Source organism: Pholcus phalangioides, unplaced genomic scaffold, assembly GCF_987345545.1.
Source record: "Pholcus phalangioides strain wild (caught in Gottingen) unplaced genomic scaffold, Ppha-v1.0 ptg000016l_1, whole genome shotgun sequence".
Lineage (NCBI taxonomy): Eukaryota > Metazoa > Arthropoda > Arachnida > Araneae > Pholcidae > Pholcus > Pholcus phalangioides.
The window spans coordinates 542298-565183 of NW_028301609.1; the positions used below are offsets into that span (position 1 = coordinate 542298).

At 35.7% G+C, this 22886-nt stretch overlaps 1 protein-coding gene across 7 annotated transcripts in view; it reads left to right on the forward strand.

The window, feature by feature from the left end:
• Window positions 1-2750: 2750 nt before the first annotated feature.
• Window positions 2751-22886, forward strand: part of LOC149074698 (uncharacterized) — a 33525-nt gene continuing 13389 nt past the window's right edge. For 4 of the 7 annotated variants that reach the window (XR_016194302.1, XM_089245771.1, XM_089245774.1 and 1 more), the window contains exons 1-8: window positions 2751-2813; window positions 6659-7045; window positions 8268-9130; window positions 15130-15329; window positions 16692-16831; window positions 16989-17402; window positions 20571-20681; window positions 20841-20954. Coding sequence is in view for 5 of the 7 variants with exons in the window: in XM_089245771.1 (XP_089101897.1) it covers window positions 6680-7045; window positions 8268-9130; window positions 15130-15329; window positions 16692-16831; window positions 16989-17402; window positions 20571-20681; window positions 20841-20954 (2208 nt within the window). In the remaining 2 variants the exon portion in view is untranslated. Of the gene's footprint in view, window positions 2938-6658; window positions 7046-8267; window positions 9131-15129; window positions 15330-16691; window positions 16832-16988; window positions 17403-20570; window positions 20682-20840; window positions 20955-22624; window positions 22764-22886 lie in introns of those variants that run through there. The other 3 variants (XR_016194303.1, XM_089245776.1, XM_089245773.1) reach the window with 3 other exon arrangements.

The following is a 22886-nucleotide window of genomic DNA, read 5'->3' on the forward strand; positions in this document are numbered from 1 at the left end:
TTGAATTAGAGAAGAGATGAGAAATCTGATTACAACAGTTGAAGAAAATTTGAAAGTCAGGAATAGTGGAATTAAGCGAATCAGATGTATATTGACGAAATGAGAGTCGTAACATAGATCGTAGGTCCTCTGGATAAAGAGCCGGCGTTACGTAAGGACTGGGAGAGGAGGAAAGCGAACGAACATAGCTGTCAATAGACTCGTTCAAATCTATCCCAGAATGTGCAGGGACCCAAATTAAAGAGATATGGCAGGTATAAGAACAAACCATTAGAAGTTGGGAATAAAGGAGGTGGATGACTGTGGGAGAGTGATTGGAGAATTCATTAATCGCATGAAGAACTGATTTAGCATCCGAAAAAAGGACCACGGGTTGGCCCCTGGTGGGGATAAATGATCTCAAGCCCATAGTGATAGCTAGAGCTTCTCCTGTAAATATAGAGGAGTGAGAGTGAATCCACCATGCTCTCATACTATTCGTAGAGGGGCAAAAAGCACCGCAGACAACATTAGAATTTTTAGACGCATCAGTAGCGATGATGATCGTTGAACGGTCTAAAGATTTCAAGAAATTTTGAAAGAGGATGTTGATTATATTCTTATGTCTATGTTGTTGAAAATCCAGGTCATCAGTGACAACCGAAATTTTGTTCGAAATCCAAGGATAGAAAGAGTAGATTGGTCTGAGAGTTTGGGAGAACGAGAAATTAAGGAAACTGAAAAATTGGGAAAGTCTGATTTTCAGTTTGGGAGCAATATGTGAAAAAATTGAATTGAAGTTATCAGCACAGCCTTGAGTAGGAGAAGCAGCAGCCTGAATACATGCAATTCCATTTCTAAGAAGAAGAATTTCCTCCAGAGTGGGGAGTGCTAAAATGGTACGCATCTTGAGTATTCTAGTAGAAAGTGGTAGGCCCAAGGTAGCTCTCATTGCAGAATGATACATAGTATCCAATTTCGAACGGTTAGTTTTAGCTGCATTTAACCATACTATGGAACCATATCCTAAAAGAGCTGAAATGATGTTAATGAAAATAGGTTTCACAATAGAACAAGGAATATTTCTGGAAAAATGGTGAAGAGAACGACAAATATTGAGAGTGAAAGTGCAACGAGATCTGAGATGATTAATTTGTTTTTTCCAGATTAAAGAACGGTCTAAATAAATACCTAGGACTTTAAGGTAGGGATCAAACGGGATACTATTTCCATTGATTTGGAAATTCGGAACATATGAAGTGGGATTCCGAGATAAAATCGTAAAACGAGATTTCGAAAGCGAGATGGACAGACCACTGTCCTCCGCCCACCTAAGGATACAATTAATTGCAGACATCATACGAGCCTCCATATAGGCTTCACAGTTAGATTTATACATGATGAAAATATCATCTGCATACACAAAAAGTTTAATGTCGGGCGGTAAGTAGGTGACAATATCAAGAGTGAAGAGAGAAAATAAGATAGGAGACAATGTTGAGCCCTGTAATAATCCTGAACAAGGTGAAAACTTATTGGACGGGCAACCACGCCAGTGAATGAAATGATCCCGTCCACCCAAATAATTAGATAACCAAAGTAAAAAGCGACCATTCAAACCCATTCTCGCCAGTTTATGTAACAAAAAGGAGTGTTGGGTTGAATCATATGCTTTATTGATATCAAAAGCAAGAAGATAACAGGTCTTAGATTGGCGGAAGGCATCTGAGGTATAAGAAACAATATCTCTGAGACAGGCCTCGGCAGAGGTTTTTGGACGGAAGCCGTAGAAACAGTTTGGAAAAATTTTGAACCGTAGGCAAATCCAATTAAGACGAAACAGAATAATGCGTTCGAAAATTTTGTTTATGGAATTGATCAATGTGATAGGGCGAAAAGAACTCGGATGCGATGGGGATTTGCCAGGTTTTTGAATAAAAATAATTTTACCCTCTTTGAAAGAATATGGAATTATGGCAGAAGTCCAAATCCTATTGAAGGCGGGCAAAAATTCCAAGCCTTTAGCAGAGAGATATTTAAAAGCGTGAAGAGGAATGTGATCAGGACCAGGTGCAGTAGATTTTCCGGATCTTATGGCTCTGCGAAGTTCCTGAAAAGAGAAATCCGCATCTAGACATTGTTGAAAACAATGGTGGGGACCAGTGAATTGATTCGGAGGAGGGAGGGAAATGTTACACAAACACACAACACAAACATTCCATCTCTCTTTTATATCATTTTAAAGCGGCTTAGCATCGTCCCCTAAGCCTGAAGACTTCTTCTCCATCTCATATAACATCTCCATCTGCGTTTGTTTCGTCTGGTTTGTGTTTTTTTTTTTTTTTTTTTTTTCTTTTCTTTTTTTCATACCCTTCTGAAGAAGAAGGAAGAATGGAAATTGCTGAAATTTCTATGTGTTCTGTGATTGTTGAAAACTCTTTTGTTAGTACATTTTTATAACATATTCTATGCTCTTTGTGGAAGTTTCTTTCTCTAACAGGGGATGGCCCGAAGGCATAAAGCCCTGTATAATTGAAGAAGAAGAAGAAGAAGATCTCTCTTAAATTAGTAAGGAGCAAGGGAATCATAATTTAATAATTTACAGAAGTATCAATTATTTATGTATATTGGATATTATAAAAAATTTTAATTGACAACTATGAATAATTTTATTTTAAATATCTGTATTTAATCAATATTTTGCCTCAAAATTAATTAGTTTCTAATTTTGTAAAAGAATTTAAGAAAAACACAATAATGATCTGGCAACACTGCGATTGCCTTACGCATGTAAACAAACAAAACAAGGGTTCTTGGACTAGAGTGTGTTTAATGTAATGTATATTTTATTACGGAAATTTTAATGTAATTAATGTTTTCCTAATGACTGTAGACATTCATAAATGCGTGATTTGTATTTTGGAAGAATGTTTTTATTGATTTAGAATAATTGAAAGGGTGTGTTTATATGATACGTTTTTGAAATCTCGTTGAGTATATTTTTCCTTGTTCTGATCATTGCACCTTCAAAGTTATGCGTCAGCTGCGTGATTACCCATTAAAAGAATTAATAAGTAATGAGAAAAATTGTTTACCATAATTTCATGGTTAAAGAGAAGAAACAATCGCAATGACCTTAATTATTTAATATGAAAACTACATGGCTATATGTATGTCACAAGATTTAAAGCTCGAGAAAACGCTTATGCGGAAAAAGTAAATAGTAAAATACGGAAAAAATCCGATATAACGTGTACTGCTTATAACGAGGGATTTGCAAGTGATTGTCAAATAACTAATGTTGAAGATAAAAAAAATATTCTGTTACAGCGTGTTGAAAATTAAGAAGCATTCGCTATAACGTCAAGACTTCTCAAAAAAAGCTATTTTTTCCTTCTCTATTTGTAAAAATTACTCTCAGATGCTTTGAACAATGAATGGATATAGAAAAATCAAATTGTTTTAACCCCTTCCTAATTTGCACATGGGTTATGTGATAATATTAAGCCAGGTTTTCCTAGGAGCAGGTTTTTTTTGCATTGCTTAAACCAAATGGAACTTTTTCACATTGGCTGAAGTGTCCAAATTTATCGCACTGTGGGTGTTGTGTTTTTCACCAGCTGTTATGTTGTCTTCATGTTCCAGTCTGAAGAGAAGATTGGCGAAATGCGCTCTGCACAACACATTTGACTACTCCGGCAGCAGTTGACCAATCACATCCAATATAAAGCTCTGGCATGAGGCATATTGTGCTCTGTAGGAAAACAACACACTGCTTTTCCTATTGGGAAATAGCCAGCATATCGTTCTGAGTGATTCACATTACACGTGATGCAAAAAACCTCTTTCCTGGAAAACCTGGCTTTGTTCAACTAGGCCATAGAACTTTCAGTTTAAAGTCGTTTCCAAATGACTAAAAAACAATCTTGTTAAAAATACTTTCTGATTAGTGAGAAAATGTTGATTAATTCATTCAGCCATGGAAGTGATATAATACTATGCAAAAGTGTCTTAGAAAATTAAATTGTATGAAACCAAATATTCAATTTCTTGACTAGAGTTCTGTTCATTCATTAACGTTAGAACAGAATGATCTAAAATATGTTTTAATGCTGGTAAAGTAGCCATTTTCTACAGTTTTATAAGCCTAACAGAGTAAAATATGGAAATTTTCCTTATAATGAGAAGTCTGTTATAACAATTTTTCTTGTGATTGTGAACTGTCGCGAGAAAAACAACAGTGTAACAGACTTTTACTGTAGTAGCTGTTATTGATAGCAACTGAAGAACAATATGCGTAACTCAAACAATAAGTTAGAAACAGGATTGAATAATAAGTTATGTCAACCTATGAATCTTTATTTATTGGTTTTACCATTGTGTCAGTTTCTTTTGAGAAATCATGAAAAACAAACAAAGAAAATGCAGAATTGATGTGGCTCCACTGAGCAATGACTAAAATTGACAATGGTTGATTGAGTCTGAACAATGTATGGCTAAAATTTTCCTACATGTGCAGTGGCATTTTGTGCTGCACCATGTTAATTGGTTTTTACAAGTAAACTACTGTATTTCTCAGAAAAAGTGCTGCAGTGCTCAGAAAAAATTGAAATATATTGGCAAGCTTAATATAAGTCCTATATCTGTGTCTCTTCAGCATTTTTCTGGAACAAAATTTAATCTGATCCATTTGAATGCTGTTTACTTGCATTCTACAAACATATATTTGTTTAAAAGTGCTTGCAAAACATTAAAAGCTAATTTTGAATCATTTAAAAAGTTTAAACAACTTAAATGTGAATGTTATTTATTGATGTTCATAGGGAATTTTGGAACGACTATAGTACTACCCCTTTGTGGCAGCCTGTTGGTGATTTTTTTTTTCTTTTGTGGGAAAGGGGTCTGAAAAAGCACATCACATTCTCCTAGAGTGAAACAGACACAACAATAGAAAACGGAAAAAACGATGACAATGTTAGAAACAAACAAACAAAATTCTTTAGACTAAATGAGGGTCGAGATTGAAAATGAAACTGTGTTAATACAGGAATGAGGTTAAAAATATAACATCCTTGACTAAAATTGGGATTGAGATTGAAAATTAAAAACAGTTAAAAAGAGAAAAAACCATAAGAAGAGAAAATGGAAAAAATAACCTACTTTAAAAACCATTTGCTTTTGTGCGCAACATTGTTATTTTAATAATTTTGTTCATATATTTTTGTTCTCTGATCAAACACATAAGTACCAGGAACAATGTCTGACAATAATAACATTCCCAATTGTATCAAGAGAATATTAATCTATAATGTGCTTATGTTCTCCTTGGATAACTCAGAAAATCTGTCTGATAGATCTTTTAATTTGCGACTGGACTGGTCAAACCTGCTATAGTTGGTCACCTGAATTATGAAGTACTTTCACAAGTATCAAAAATGTTACATATACAGTAAAACCTTGTTAAGTCGTCACCCCGGTTAAGTCATCATTTTTCTTCAGACCCTTCCAGCTCTCATAGACCACAATGTTGTTAAACCCTCGTTTACTCGTGGCTAATTTCAGTTAACTCGTCACTATGAAAATATTTGAGAAAGTGGAACAGACTATTTTTATGGCTCCCATTTAAAAAAGAGCTTGTTAACCGCATTGCCATCTGCTTAAAAGTCACCGTAAAGTCCTATGTACCCAAATGGAACAGTTTAAGTAACGAAAGTTACTCTGGGGAAGTTCATTTGCCGACTAAGGTTTTTGGAACGTTGGGGACTGTTCAAGCTAGATCTCACTTCTGCATGGGCTCTACTAGAGAAACTGGAAAAACCATGAGACATCCAGGCTCTGTCGCAAGAAGCAACGTAAGCACTTTGCCCCCCCCCCCCCCAGGGCACATCTCCCTCCGGCAAAACCAAAATTTATTGTTACGTCAAAGATTACACATAATGCAAAGAAATCAAAAATTATGTAAATCAAAGAATCAAATTAATCAAGTTAAAGTCAAAGTGCAACGGGCACGGATAATAAATAGTCATAGAAAGCATGGGCTCTACTAATTTAGGGCTTGAAATTTAAACAAAATATCTTTGTTGAAAAAAATTAGACATTCTTTCCGAAGTGTGTTGAGGTCTTCTGTTTACTTTTCCCTGCCCAGGGCCCCTCCACCAAGTCAAAAGTGTTCGAGATTGCTTTGTAGTTGTATCATGAACTACTGATGAAGAATTAAAATACTAAAAAATATATATATATATTAAATTAGATGTCTATGTAAAATTAATGTGCAATAGAGAGTTCTATTATGAAGAAAAGCTACTTAAATCCTTAGACTAACAGTTGCTCTGTTGGTCTAAATTAAAAATTACTATGTAGTATAAATCAAAGTGTACAGTACATTTCACCACAATAATTTAAGTAATAAGAGATAAAAAAGATAAAAAAAATTGCTATTATTTATTCTTTCGCGATCTATAAATTTTATTAATATTGTTATTTTGATTCATACTTTAATAAATTTCACGTAACTTTAAATTTATACGATTTTCGCAACATTGCCCATTGAAACTGACACCACTCCGCTTAAGCCGGCATAATTTTTCGATAACTTGAGGTGACAAGTTATCGAGGTTTTACTGTAGTTCAGTATCTTTTGCTCTAATGAATACATACATTAAATTTTATAATTTTCTAGTTCCATGAATAAGTGGATAGCATGGCAGATGAAGATGAAAAAGATGTGAAGAAACATGTGTCTGAGCTGAAGATCGATGAAGTACTTGCTGACTTTTTCATTAAAAAGATGATTAAGAAAAAAAAATCATCGCTTGAAAAGAAGAAGAAACATCGGAAAAAGACTAAGCATAAACGCAGCCGTTACAGCTCATCATCTATCAGTGGTTATGACAGTGACAGTCATAATGAATCAAGGACTAAGAAAGAAAAATATAAACGAAAAAGTAGCCATCATCATAGTCGAAGCAGTAGTATTGACCATAATAAAAAAAGACTAACGTCGGACCTCAAGAAAGAGAAATCCGGGGATCAAAATTTCATCAATCAGGATAGTTCCTTTCAAAACGTAAGACTGTGTGACATTATTCTACATATTTGTTTTTTTGTAGTTCATAAACATTCCTTTTCTTTTCACACCATAAATTAATCTCATTTCATATTCTTAGTGGGAACAAAAGGCGGGAAGAATGACATTGCCTATATCAGCTCAGCTTTAATCAAAATAGTATTTTCAAACTTTGGATTTTTACATGCTATTAGATGTCATGTAGTAATTTAATACAGGATGGGCAAAAACTCCGTAGAAACTTTACAAATTCATAAAAACCAGAAAAATAACCGAAATAAAAAAACCGTTTGCAGGGTTAACATTGCTAGGTCACAGGAATTTTTTTAAGACAGAAACTCAAAAAACAGCTGATAGGTAGTGCTGACGTACACAAGTCAAAGAAAAGATATGCAAATAACAAACAGAATGCCTCCAAATCGTTTATTACAGCAGTATGTGTTCCACATAACCACCACCACAGGGGATAACACATTGCAAGCGAGTCATAAATCCAGCAATGGCAGAGTGCAGCAGGTCCACATACACAGTTTATAACGGTGAACTGGTTGTGGATTAGGTGCGCAAATTCTTATAACCATCTCATTTTCATTTTTTTTTTTTTTAAATAACGTGATCCTCACGTATTCCCAAGGGATCAGCATGATCCCTCCAAGGAATTTGTTAGTGTTAGTAAACATCCATGCCCGAACCAGGATTCGAACTCAGACCTGCACAGTGAGAAGCTAGTTCCCTAACCACTCGACTGCCAGGCGACATATTCCCATCGAAGTCACTCATACCAATGCCACCTATTGGCTGAGGTTTTTTTCCAGTCTTAAAAAAATTTTTGTGACCTTGCAAAGCTAACCCTGCAGCCGTTTTTTTTATTTCGGTTATTTAAGTTTTAGTCAGGACAATACACAATTTTCAGAATATATGTTAAAATGTTTACCAACATATCAAAAGTGTCAATAAGTTCTGCAAAAATAGAAATGTCCAAAATTATTTTGTATTTTTTTTTCTGAGGAATAAAAATTCTTGGAAATAGGAAATTTTCTCTCTGTTTCTTCTAAGAAATTTGTCTGGCATTAAATTTTTTTCCCTGATTTGTCAAGCTCCAGTATAAGAGCTAAATTACTTTTCCGTAGACCTTATTCAACTAAGTCAATGTTCCTCTCGTCTCTAATCAGTATGACTCTACTTTCAAGTTCTCAGCAATTTTTTTTTTACTCTAATTTAGGAAAACCAAAAGGTAAAATTAATGTCCGGCAAAGAAATATCACCAGGAGGGAGTAAAGATCATCTCTCTAGTCATAATTCATCGAAGAAAACCTGCGAAATAGAATGTAAAGGGTTTAGTGTAGTACATGATGAAAAATTCATTTCATCTGAAGTTCATGAAGAGGATTATGGTACGTTTGGTTGCAGTTTACCTCCTGATAACATTACAGACAATTTAAAAAATGGTAATGACGGACATCACGAAACTATAAAATCAAATATCCATAATGAAAAAGATAAAGATGGATTTGAAGTTGCTCATCATGAAAATTCTTCACCTAGTGCATCTGGAAATGTATCATTTGTTGAAAAGAAAATTCCAGATACTCAAAATGCTAATGATGCTGTTAGTTTGTCAGTTGCAATCACCGAAAATGAGTCTTTAGAACATGAAACAAATACTAAAAACGATAGTTCAAATAAATCGACAAAACAAGAAAATGTACAGAACGATTTGGATTCTGGCAATCCCAAAGACAATCTATCAAATGATCATGACACTACTGACAATAAAAAAGGAAAACGTGAGAAGTCAAGGCATGATTCAGGATCATCTCATGCAGAAAGACACGAGAAGAGGAAAAAACATTCAAAGAAACATTCCAGAGACTCAAGTCCCAAACGTTCCCGGTATCACCATCATCATAATGATGAAAGACGCAGGGAAAGGAGGAGACATTCAAAAGACTCTACACCTGAGCGATCTAGAAGCTCTCACCACAGATATAGACATGAGCAAAAGAAACGTAGGGACAGACACTCAAGAGATTCATCTTCAGACTATGATCATCGGGAAAAAGGCAGAAAATCCAGCAGGGACAGGTAAAAACCAATGTTTTTTTATCTTTCAATATCTTTAACTGTTTATTTTCATGTTTTTTCTTTCATCTGGACTTTGTATTTCATGATTACATTTTCAAAAATTAGTCAACTTGCTCTCTACCCATAAGTTATGGATGCAGTAGAATCCAAATGATCTGGGGGATAATGGGTCCAGAGCTATGTCAAACTTGCAACACTCCATGCTGCTGCATGAGCAAACAAAGAGCCCAGACCCATAGCTAGAAATTTCATTTGGAAGGGAACTAAAGTGATAGAATGATCGATTTGGCCATCTTTCCTCTTTTTCCAGTAATTTTCCCACATTTTGGAGAGGGGGGCCAGACCACTAATCCTCTTCCCCCCCCCCCCCATCCTCTCTACGGCCTTGCAAGAGCCACAACTTGCATATGATTGTAATAAATGATTGTTACATGACCTGAAAAGGGGTGAAGAGGGAAATTGGACAGAATGAATGATGAAAAGGAGCAAGGAGCAGGCCAAGTTATCAATAGTGGTAGTACATTACGAATGCATTTAGTTACGATTGTTTGAGGGCAATAATTAAAAAGAACAATTGCTTGTGCATTGTGGAAAATGAATGTTGCTTTAACATGTAATCAACAAAAATTCACTTTATCCAATCCAATCTTCTTAGGTCTAGGCTGTGCTCAATTAACATAAATTAGTTTTAAAAATAAGTGCACGAAAATCATAATAAAAACAAGACATTAAATTGCTTCTAAAACAAGATTAGGTACTTTGCATTATTTTGATCCAATTGCTAGTGAGGGCATAGCATGGGCATTGCAGATCATGGCGACAAACAAGCTGAAGTGATAGAGATTGTACAGGATCATCAGTGGATATTGCAGGTATTAGAGCAGTGGTTCCCAAATGGGGATGCGGGCACCACTAGGAGTACGGGAGAGCATTTTTAGGGGTGCGAGATGGAAAAAATTTACAACATGTTGACTGATTATTCAGGAAAATTTAAATAGTGATAAAAATTTAATTTATCGATTCCTAAAAAAATATCAATCATACTAATATTTTGACTCCTGTTCGCAAAAATGTGTTGTACAAATTTTGAGCTGTAAAACTACCGTTTTCAATCAGCGATCGTACTTGTTTTCCAGAACTGAGGAAGAAATGCCATTATTTACCTAAACTACTTCAATAAGAGAAAGAATTCATAGAAATTAATTATCGGATATTTAATATAATCAATTATAGAAAAAAAACTGAATTTTCTTACTTATAAAAAACTTATCATCCAATGGGGGTGCGGGAAGGTAAGTCACCTGGCTCTAGAGGGGTTCGGGGGGAAGAAACACATTGGGAACCACTGTATTAGAGGCAATCAAGCTGAAATGATGAAAATTGTCCAGGATCATCAGTGAACACTGCAGACTTTGATGAACATCAAGGTGAAGGAATATAGATTGTCATTTCGTTATTGTAATTACTGCATTATGAAATTTTGATGAAATACAGGTCTGCATAATACGGGATGTGTTTTTTAAGTAAGTACCATTTTGAAATTCTGCCACTGCAGCGCTGCGGTTGGCGTTCTGCACACGCACGCAGTGTACCTACATCTGTTGACAAACCACTAGCGCATTACGGAAACATTCGACCATGTTTAAGTTTGTTTGTGAATATTTAAAATGCCTCCGCAGATTAAGATTGCCTCCGACTGTTGGCAAACCACTAGCGCATTACGGAAACATTCGACCATGTTTAAATTTGTTTGTGAATATTTAAAATGCCTCCGCAGATTAAGATTGCCTCCGACTGTGAAATACGCGCTGTGATTCGTTTTCTTAGTGCCGTGAAAGCGGCTGAATTTCATCATGAGATCAGTGAAGTTTATGAAGGAAACATTATGAGCGATGTAATGGTAGGGAAATGTGTTAGAGCTTTTAAAGATAGCTGCACAAATGTCCATGATGAGGAACGAAGTGGGCGACCTTCTATCATTATTGAAGATTTGGTGCAGAAAGTTGAAAAAAATTAAGGGAGGACAGACGCTTTATGATTTCGACATTATCTATTTCCTCAAATTTCCAGAATTGTTCTCTATGAAATTGTGACAGAACGCTTCAATTGTCGAAAGTTGTACAATCAAAAACAAATGGCGTGGCATGTTGAGTAATCGGATCGTTTTGCTTCATGACAATGCCCGTCCACATGTGGCTAATCGAACCAAAAATCTCATCGCCTCATTTCGTCGGGAACAACTTGATCAACCTCCGTACAGTCCCTATCTAGCACCCAGTGACTACCACATGTTCCTGCATTTGAAGAAGCATCTGGATTGGTCAGTGCCATGACGACGATGATGAGGTCAAAATCGCCATGTTGCAGTGGTTGTCAAATCAGGGGGCAGACTTCTATGAGGATGGGATTCTAAAGCTGGTTGTACGATATGATAAATGCCTTAATATTGGTGGAAATTATGTTGGAAAGTAGATTAAGGTACAGGGTTTCATGTAAAAAAAATTTGTTAAGGAAAGTCAACTTGTTTTATTTTTATTTCAAAACGGCACTTACTTAAAAAACATGCTACATACAAAGAGCAAATGGTGTAGCCCAAGAACTGACCTTTTTCGTGTATGGGCTACATAAGTACCATATTTTAATGTGTATAAAGAACCTCCTGAGTTTTTTTGGGTTTTTAATTTGGAAGAAAGTGTATATCAAAGGTATTAAAAATAGATATTTTTTATTCATCACAAAGACCCTCTTTAAATTCCTAATGACTGTCATCCAATGCATCACAATCAGCTACATAAACTAGTTATTATCATCATCACTCTTCTGGTAAATTGCAAGGAATTGAATAATTTGTTAATATCTGTGATACTAACCGGGCAGAAGAAACCCCCCTTATTTTTGGGGGACTCAATTTTTTGGCAAAAGCGGGGGGGGGGGGGGTTTAAAATACAGTAAATATACATGCACAAAATTAGATTGTCATATTTGCTACGGTATGACAATGATCTTGTTGTAATTTGCGAAGAGAAAGACTTGATCTAGTACATAGTTTCTCAAACTTTTTATTTCACCATGCCCTTCTTCAATTTTTTTTTCTCCCATTGCCCCCAAGTCATGCTAACCCATAGGATCGTATACCCATAGCTTCTACCCCCCCCCCCCCACAGAGTAGTGATGATGGGCAAACTGCTGCCCACCAAAGGTGTTCCAGTAGAAAAGCATTGATATTAAGCTGCCATGAGCTGCTTGGGATTTATTTTTAATTTAGCACAACAGAATAAAAAAATCCCAGTGATGTATTGACTTAAAATATTTATTTCCAACTGTAACATGATTGTACTTTGAAGATTGTGACATGCAACTTGTGTGCATGTAAACCAAACATCTGATCAGGGGAAAAAGCAAGTGAGTGAGTATTGCACAGCTTTTCATACTCTTGGTGGCTGACGTCATATGTTGCACAGTGTTGCCACAGATACCCTCAACACAACGGATACCTAGGCTGACCATATTTCCGTCATAAAATGCAGGTAACAGGAAAATCAAGATCCATATTTGTACACAAATTATCATCAAAAAATTGTCAAAGACAAGTAAAGTTGCCAACTATAGCTGAAACTGCTGAATTCGCAATGGCATGAAGTGGGGAGCTTCCACAAGACGCAGTGAGTGAAATTTCGTGTAATTCACTAAATAAAATGCATATATGACATGAATGTCGCTCTCCACTTGTTAATACAAGATATACAGAAGACTGGATGTTGTGAAGATATTTATTATTTGAGATGTTAATTTTTTAAGGAAGGAAAAAACTCATCTCTGCCTCTACCGGGAGTCGAAAATTAACATCTCAAATAATAAATATCTTCACAACATCCAGTCTTCTGTATATCTTGTATTAACAAGTGGAGAGCGACATTCATGTCATATACACTGCTGGCCACCGTAAATGCAACACCCTGAAGGAAGCATGCAAATAATATGAAATTTACAACATGCATTAGCGGAGGTGCGATATGCAAATGATTGGAATTTCAGCGCAGACGCACATCACGCGCGCCTGTGGCGCCACTTCAAAGCGCTATTTAAGGCTTGGAGATTTGGACGATTTGAAGTACGGCAATTGTGTTTTTCTTGTGGTTTTTTCAAAAAAACGATCAATTATGCCTCGTAGAAAACAGCGATCATCTTTTGATCAAGTATCCGAGTTCGACAGAGGAAGGATAGTGGCCTACCGAGATTGTGGATTATCTTTCAGGGAAATCGGTAGTCGTGTTGGACGAAACCTAACAACTGTAATGCGGATATGTGAACATTGGATGCAGGCGGGTACGACGGACCGATGTGTTCGATCGCATCCACCTCAGTGCACCACTTCACGTGGTGACAGGCGTATTGTGCGTATGGCAGTGATGGATCGCTCAGCCACATCACAAACCATAGCACAGCACATTCAGTCTGTACCGCATCATCCAGTGTCTGCGCAGTACCATTTGACGCCGTTTACAGCAGAGTGGTCTGTCCGCAAGATGTCCATTGCTTCATCTACCCTTGACGCAGAACCACAGACGTCTCCGCTGCCCAATGGTGCGATGAAAGAAGGATGTGGATGGCACAATGGAATGAAATTGTCTTTACTGACGAGTCACGCTTCTGTCTGCAACACCACGATGGTCGGGTTCGAGTCTGGAGACACCGCGGAGAGAGGATGCTGAACAGCTGCGTTATGCACCGCCACACTGGTCCTGCACCGGGTATTATGGTATGGGGCGGTATTGGATATCACTCTCGCACTCCTCTAGTACGCATTGCCGGTACTTTAAAAAGCCAACGCTACATCTCCGAGGTGTTGGAGCCAGTTGTCCTTCCTTACCTTCAGGGCTTGCCCACAGCCATATTTCAACAGGATAATGTGTGACCACACGTGGCATGCATTGTCCAAAGGTTCTTCGTCAATCGCCAGATTGAATTGCTTCCCTGGCCAGCTCGCACTCCGGATCTTTCGCAGATAGAAAACATGTGGTCCATGGTTGCTCAACGATTGACCCAGATTACATCCCCAGCTGCCACACCAGATCAACTTTGGCAACGCGTGGAAGCTGCTTGGTCTGCTGTACCCCAAGAACACATCCAAAGTCTCTTTGAATCAATGCCGAGGCGTGTGGCAGCGGTGATCTCCAACAATTGCGGCTACTCTGGCTACTGATTTTGGCAGGAACCACACTTCACAGAAGTCTATAAATTTAATCATTTGATGCTTGGTCAACATGTTATCTACAAAATAAATATTGTTGTGATATCTCTTGTCTTTCTTGGTGTTGCAATTTGGGTGGCCAGCAGTGTATATAGCCCTCTGGTGGCTCGTCGTCCATGAGCTATTAGCTGCTCGGTTTCACCGTCCATTGCACAGTTCTGTTCGGCATATATATACGCTCTAGCGAAGGAAAATCTCTATCTCCTCCGTAGCTTAGTGGTCAGAGCACTCGTCCGGCAATCGAGGGACCCGGGTTTGACTCCCGGTAGAGGCAGAGATGAGTTTTTTCCTTCCTTCCTTAAAAAATTAACATCTCAAATAATAAATATCTTCACAACATCCAGTCTTCTGTATATCTTGTAAAATGCATATGCTTGACAAATATGTGACATGAAACATATGACTATATTTAATTATGATATAAATTATATTATGATAATTATGACTAATTCATGAAAAAAAAAAAACGTAGTTCTTGATTTCAAAAGTTCAAGTGAGCATCATTGAAAATAAGGGAGAAAACGGAAAATTTTATAAAAAAAGTTGGGACATCCAAAATTACGGAAATGCCCCATAAATTACATGTCACACGCACGCATGGTCCAACTATACATACAAGTTTCTGGCCCGTGAGCAACAGAAATGCTGCATATCTGGCTTGCGGATTGAAGAGTTTGCGCAATATTTGGGAAACACTGATCTAGTACATGTGAAGATAAATGGTTTTTTCCCCTTTAATCTTCCACAGGTATCAGAGTTCACATCGATCACCATCACCAAATGCCCAGAATAAGTTTGACAAGGCTAAACTTCTTGAGATAGCCAGACGGAATGCATTGTCTCTACTAGAAACAGGAGCTCTGCCTGAAGTATTTCAATCTGAAGCAGTCAAAAAGGGAATCAGCACCACACTTAAGTCTGGTGGAAAATCGGTCGAAGAACTAACTGGTTAGCTTTATTTTCTTGTTGAACTTATTTTTTTTAAATCCTATTTTGATTTCACTTATTTTCTGCATCTTGAAATAGAGTAGTAGACTGCAGGTAAACAACAGCTTAATAATTTTTTTTTATGTATTTTTCTCTAAAACAAAAAAGTTCCCGTGAAATTTCTACTTTTCGAAAGAAATGATTGGAATACTATCTGATGATTAGAATATTAGGTGTTTATCTGTGATATGATTAACATTTAATTTAAAAAATTGTTTTGCTCATGAATTTCTTTAAATTTCATCAATTTCTGTTAATGAAATTAAATTACAATTGTGTGAAAATCACAACAAAGTAATTAGGTACCTGGAAATTTTTCAGTAATAATTGGCTACTGAAGTGTATTTACAAGGGTATTTAGTAGTCTATCATCCAGCATGGCAAGCTCAGAAAGGTGGGAAATTTGGAGAACAATTGGTCAAGTAATTAGTAGAAAGGCAGAAAAAAATTTGTCTCACCCACCTAATCTGCCTCTGTGTAGGTCAGTAAGTGTGGACCTAACACGTGACCTAGGGAGTTTGTAAGCATGTGAAAGGAATAAAAGAGTGACCTAGAGAGCAAGAAACCAGGTCATGAGTTATAGAGTTTGCAAGCATATGAGTGATCAAAAGAGCGATTTAGAACGTGTGCAAGCATGTGAGTAACCAAAATAGTGTGCAATCATGGGAATGGCCAAAAGAGTGACCTAGAGAGAGAGAGGACCAGATCAGGAGCATGTGCAAGCATATGAGTGACCAAAACAGTTTGCAATCATGGATTAAAAAAAAGAGTGACCTAAAGAGCGAAGACCAGGTCAGTGATTGACCAAAAGAGTGACAGAGAAAGTGTTTGAGCATAGGAGTGGCCCAGAAAGTGTGTAAGCATAGGAGGGATCTCGAGGGACCAGGTCACTGACTGATAAAGTCTGCAAGCATGTGAGTAACCAAAGCAGAGTGACTCAGGGACAGAGGCCAATCAGGTTATAGCCCAGGCTGGTTAATTTGAAGAGTGAGTGCTCAAGAAAATTAGGCTAGAGTGGGAGGAAGGTGGCAAAACAATAAATCCGCCGCTGCTTGACTGTATTATGTCAGAATTGTAAGTGATGTATGACTTTCAAATTGGTAATGTTCAGAAATTTTTCAAAGGAAAAGTAATTTTTTTATCAGTAAAAATTATTGACAAATTATCCTGAGGAATTCAATTGATGTTTTTCCTGGATCATCTTTTTTTCATTGAATTTCATAGTAATCAAAAATTTTGTTTTGACTTGTTTATAAAAATTATAACTGAATAATATAGAACTAGTCTCATGTGGCTCAAATGTTTTTTTGTTTTTTTTTGTAGAATTTTGTACTGCTTTGTCCAAAAGAGAAAATAATCCAGATGATCCAAACAAAGAAGGGACTGCTTTAGATGAAGAAATGCCATTTATACGTAATCCTTTCAAGCTTAGAGAAACATCTGAAATAAAGCTAAATATCAGAGTAATTTTTTTTAAGTATATAATTTTGAGTTTTTACACCTTCAGTCTTGTGTATAAAAATCTGGGCTCCTGGCGGTATTGATTGATTTAAGATTGGATAGATGAAAATGACTATGAGACGAAAATTTTTATTTTAACCTTTCCTTTTATCCTTTCAGAATTCTGTTCCTATTCCCATAGAATCTCATGCTGAGAAAGTAGCCAAAAATGTGAGAGCATTGAGTCAGCAGTTTCCAGTTTCTAGTGGAGATCAGCATCGACAAAAAGAACTGGAATGGATTCCAGTGGAGAAAGAGGAGGAGCCAAAACCAACTAAAGCTTTGAGCTCTAAGCAACACAGCAATGTGAAGCCAAAGAACACATCTGTCACACCTCAGCCTGTTGAGACATCACAACCACCACCTCCTCCTCCTCTACCAATACCAACTGATTCGGTTTCTGATCCAGCAGTTACAGCAACATTCCAGACCACCTACCCAACCCATTTATATAATCAGCCAGTGACTCAGCCTGAAATTTTAGTCAGTTCCTATGATATTACTATAGGCCAAACACCAGCCCCATCGACTAATGTAAGAAATTAATTTATTTTTAATGTAGTTACCACACAGTGTTTTAAGTACATAGAAACATTATTTGTCACGCTTATAAACCTTTACAATGCATTTTTAAGTACTTCCTTGGATGATGTATAACAGTGGTAGCCAATAGCCATTGTGCGGTTATCATGCTGGACTTTCATCATTAGAATCCAGGTTTGAACTCTGTTGGCAGTATAGTAGTGGTCAGCTGAAGGTAGTTTCCTGCGGTTTCTGAACTTCAAGGTGTGAATGCAAGTGGTCCCCCCCCCCCATTTAAAAAATCTCTTCACAGAGAGCAGGCAGATCTTCAATAGTATGCGTACATAACATAAAAATTAAAACATTTGCCATTTGTACTTCAACATATTGAAGACAGGTGGCAGCACTCCAACAAGGGACAAAACAAGGCAACATAAATATGTTAGGGCCATGCATATACATACTTACACAGCATATTCCTATATGTGCCGATTTGTTTGAAATTCCACAGAGGAATGGGTATGAGTTACATATGCAGTAGTAGTCATGGTTGCCATTATCTTTATCATAAATCTTATATGAGAAAATTTATTACTGAGATGAATGAGGGGAAAAAGTGTTTTCTGACCGTACCATATTTTTACCAATAGAAAGCAGCTTAAATACATTTCTTCCAAGTAAATAATAAATTATATGTTATTAAGTCCAATATTGGCCATTGGCATTCAAGCTGCAGGATCAACCAAAAGGCAGAAGTCCCAATTTCCCGGTTAAACATAGGACACAGTTGCTTTACCAACTCATATCTTTTATTACAAGAGAGTCAACCAGAGTTCGTTGACCATTGCTCATGCTTCTATATGCTCACATCCCTGGCATCATTTTACTGCTGCTTTTGGTCACAATCATCACTCGATTCGTGACATTTTATCCTATCAGTGCAATGCATTTCACATTTTTAGATTCATCTAAGCCGTTGGTTTTTACGACAAATGGATAGTTTTCTACATTTTGTGTCATTGTTTTTATACAATGCATCTGTTTCATTACATACAAATTATTCATCATTTCATTTTATTTTTAATTAGTCATTTGGTGCAGCTTGACCAGATGGATCATTGCACCAAAATAAAACACCAAAATCCAATCCTTCTCAGTCTGCAGTCCATATGTGTTTCTATTTTCTTTTATGAATACCTTTCGCAGAGTAACATACGTTATACAGCGTAGGTACACATTATGCATCCCTAAGCCAGACTTATGCGAGTTTACTTGTCCATGTCAGAAAAGTACTTAATGTTTCTTTTTTAATATGTTGCCAATTTATTGTGTAGAGAGCATTTCATTGGAATTTTAAATTTCTATAATTGTACAGGAAGGTAAATGTTCGTTTATGTAAATTTTTATATTTATACAAACATACAGAAGAAAATAATGTTTTTGTTTTGAAATTTCAGTGAGCAAAACTTTTTTTAAAATTTTATTTTTTTACAAAAGTGATGAGCTTCAAATTAAGTATTGATGACAATCTATTGATAATAGTCCGATATCAGGTATTTTACTTTTTCGGCAGTGTGTGTATATATACAACAATAATGTTATGCTCTCCCATTATAGAACATAAAAACTTTTTCATAGACCTTTAAACATAATGAAAAGCAACTCTGCTGCGAGATAATTATTCTGACACTTTATATAATTTGTGAATTTTTTACATCTTCTGTCCATCTCTTTTAATTTTATGCGTTAAATATCATATTTATGTGTATTCAAGTATACATAGTTTTGTTGTTAATCGTGAGTAATTTTTCATTATTAACCCCTTTATGATCATTGACGTAATATTGTGTCCAAATGCCAGTGGAATAAGTTCAATCTAGCTGACTGTTTCTTCATCCTCTTTTTTCCTCATCACGAAGCTTTATTGTAATCCTATGTGAAACAAAGTTGTGTATGTTCTCCCTCTCTCTCCTCCCCAGCTTTTCTTCCCCCTCCTCATTCTCCATGGCATTCCTCACCCCCCACATATAACGTATCTTTCTCAGAACTAATCCTTCTATTATATACTGTACATGGAATTGAGAAATAGACCACATAGGTGAGTGCAAAAAAAGCAAGGTACTGTACATCTCTTATCTCTCTGTAACTCTCTTATCTAATTATCTACTGTCTGTACTGTTCCTCCCCCACCCCTTATTGCTTTTTTCTTTCCCTTTTTTTGATGTGCGAACAAGGCTACCATATTTATCACATACACATCTAATACAGATCATTGAAATTTATCGCCATCAACTTGTACGGAAGAGGTTAATTCTTAGTATTCAAAAATGGCCAGTAAAAAGGTATGAAAACCAGTGAGTTGTGAAATCATAGAATAAAGTAATACTTCGGCTTACAAACTTTGGCTAACAAAGATTTTTTCAGTCTCGGCTAACGAATACAGATTTGGCTAACAAACATTTTTGTTGATCTAACACAGCCACTTTGTGAGCTGAAATTTCACGCAAATCATCAGAATTACTATCACTCGCCCCAATTAGTTCATGTCTGCTTCGGAATCAGTTTCCAGATATACCTACTTTTCTCATTCATAATGTTTTTCAACTATTTCATGCCAAATAAAAGATTTGGATAGAAAATGCTTTAGAAAGCTGATAGAAAATGCTTTAAAAAAAAAAGATGCCTAGACTTGAATGTTTTCAGTGCACACAGTAAAATTCTTGACATCAAACTGAATGGTCTGGATACATGGTCTTAGCGTCTTAGTATTTGTTAACATTTATCAAATTTGAATGTATTAAACAATTTTCCGTAGAAACCTATGGGAAATCATGTTTAGGGTAACAGATTTTGGCTTACGAATGTGTCTGGAACAAATATATTTGTTAGCTCAGATATCGCTGTACATACAACAAAGAAATTTATTAAAATGTGTATGTTTGAATTCTAATTGCAATAGAAATTGAATTATAGACATCAAATTTTAAATTAATGGGGCATTTTGCTGGTAAATTAATAAATTAAAAAGATTCTTAAGTGATAGGATTTAATACATCCATGATCAATCTTCAACACTTTTATGGGGTTTGAATTATATTTGTGAAACTTATGTTTGAATTAGTTTTTAGTTTTAAAGCCATTGAATAAATTGTAGTACATTTCGTAATTATTTTCTTTCAGTCAACTGATATCAATGACATCATAACAAGGAGATTCAAAGCCATCGTGAGATTAAATGAGAATCCCAATGATGCAACAGCTAGGATGGATTTGGAGCAAGCTGAATTACAGGTTATTAGCACAAAATCTGATACTTTTAACTGTGTTGGTCAGTAAAAAATTCTGTTATTTGTCTAGAAGATACTTCTGTCTCTTTCTATTTATCCGAGAGGATTTTTAATTAACTGCCACTTGGATCTCCGGGAATGATTTTTTTTTCTTTTCTCTTAGGCACAGTCATGGATACAGTCCCAACAAGTACCTGGCCAGTTCACAGGTAGCACAAATGCAAAATTTTTGACAGTGCAGCAATTATGTGGACCACATCCAGTATGGGTGAAAAAGGTTTGTGATGGTACAAATTGATTATCGTGATTCTATAGCTGTGTGTATCATTTTTTCCATTTGTCTTCTACGGTGGTGATTTTTACCAATGCCTTTTTTTTGCTTTTTTAAATCATACAATATTTTTATTACAAGGGCATCTAGCCTTATCATACTACAGTGGTTTGCATTTCCAAATCACTCTAATATTAGAAAGTTTAAAATTACTAATTAAAAAAATATCAATGATTGGGTGCCACACAAAAAGAGCTTTAGAAAACATGTACAGAAAAATTAGTATAGATAGAAATGATTTGTAGTGCATAAATTCAGCCTCACTAAGAAATAAAAGATGAGCCAATAACTATAGAAATTCAAGTAGAGAGAATTTATATATATGTACTGTATTCCCCTACATTGTCCGGCATGCTGTAAAAATCAGGGATACCAGTTTTTTGAATATTGAAGTTTGGTACATTCCTGGCATGCTGGAAAGAGCGAGGTTCAATGAGGATCATAGAATACATTTAAATGATCAATATCAATTTATATTAATACTTAATAAATAAGAAAATCGGAATAAAATAATAGTTTTTCTCTTAAGTAAATGTGTTTTGTCAAGGAATTTGATAACAATGATGAAAATTGATCATTTACTTATTTCTCTAATTTAGTTACCATCAACCTTGATACAAAGTATGAATACTGTATTTTGCATGTTTTTCTGCATGCTGATATATTAAAGAAATATGCTGTTGCTTTTGTATTGCAACATCATGTTTTGTGGTAGAATATTCAAATTTTTTGTTCTCCTTATTCCAATTTTGAATTCATGATTTATGCAAAAGTATGCTGCAATCTTATATTGTTTTTATTAAACTCATCTAATCGATGCGAAATTTTTTGATAAATCAATATTTGTTATAGCAAACATAAAGCTCTAACAATCTGAACGTAATTCATACAACAGATTGAATCCTAAAATGCAGAGGAAAAGACAAGGTCCAAATCAGCAAGTTAATGGATTTTTAGAGTTTGGAATATCTAAGAATTATCCAGACTCTGTTGCTTGAAATTTTTGGTATGCCAGAAAATATGGGTATTCCAGGCATGCTCGTCTCCCTCATTGTTTCCCCGGAAAATGCTGGTCTTCCTTGCTGTTTGCCAGCTAATGCAGGGGGAATACAGTAATTTTATAAATTTCAGATATTAAATACATTTGCATCACCCATTATGATCACTGAATAGGTAAAGATCAGTGGTATCAAAAAATTTACCTCAAGTAGATTGTGCACAGATATATTTTTTAGCATTTAAGTAAATTATTCATTCATACAATTTAGATTTATTGTGTGTATCTATTACCTAAGAAATTTTAGAAAAGTAATGATGATGCAGATATGAATGCTCCATTTAATCACAGGATGTTTTCAACACTGATTGTGATAAGTGATAACACTTCAAGAATTATTTCCTTCATGATTTCTCTTGTGACTATGTGTAGTTTGAATTAACAGTTCAATATTAGTTTTAATTGAAAATAGTTAACCTCCTTTTGTAAACTTTTTTTTGTACAACTACCATACTGCTACTTTTTTTTTTCAGTTCAAATTTCTGTGCATTAATGATTCAATATCTGCATCCATTATTTTTCTGAGAAAGTCATGTCATATTTCTGCTTCTTTCTGCAGCAAGCTGTCATTTGGCTCATTACAACTTATTAGCCTTATTATATGTGAGTGCTGCATTGGAATATGAGTTATTTCTGTGTGGCCTTCAGGTGTATGTATAATTTTTTTATCAACTCTTACATCTTTCATGAAAATTCAAATGTTTTATTTCTGGTGCCATCTTTGCAATCAATTAATGAATAAAATTACTTCCAAAATAGATTTGTAAAACAGTGATTAAAGATTTCCACTTTTTTTGGAGACATGTTTGGATTGTATGTAA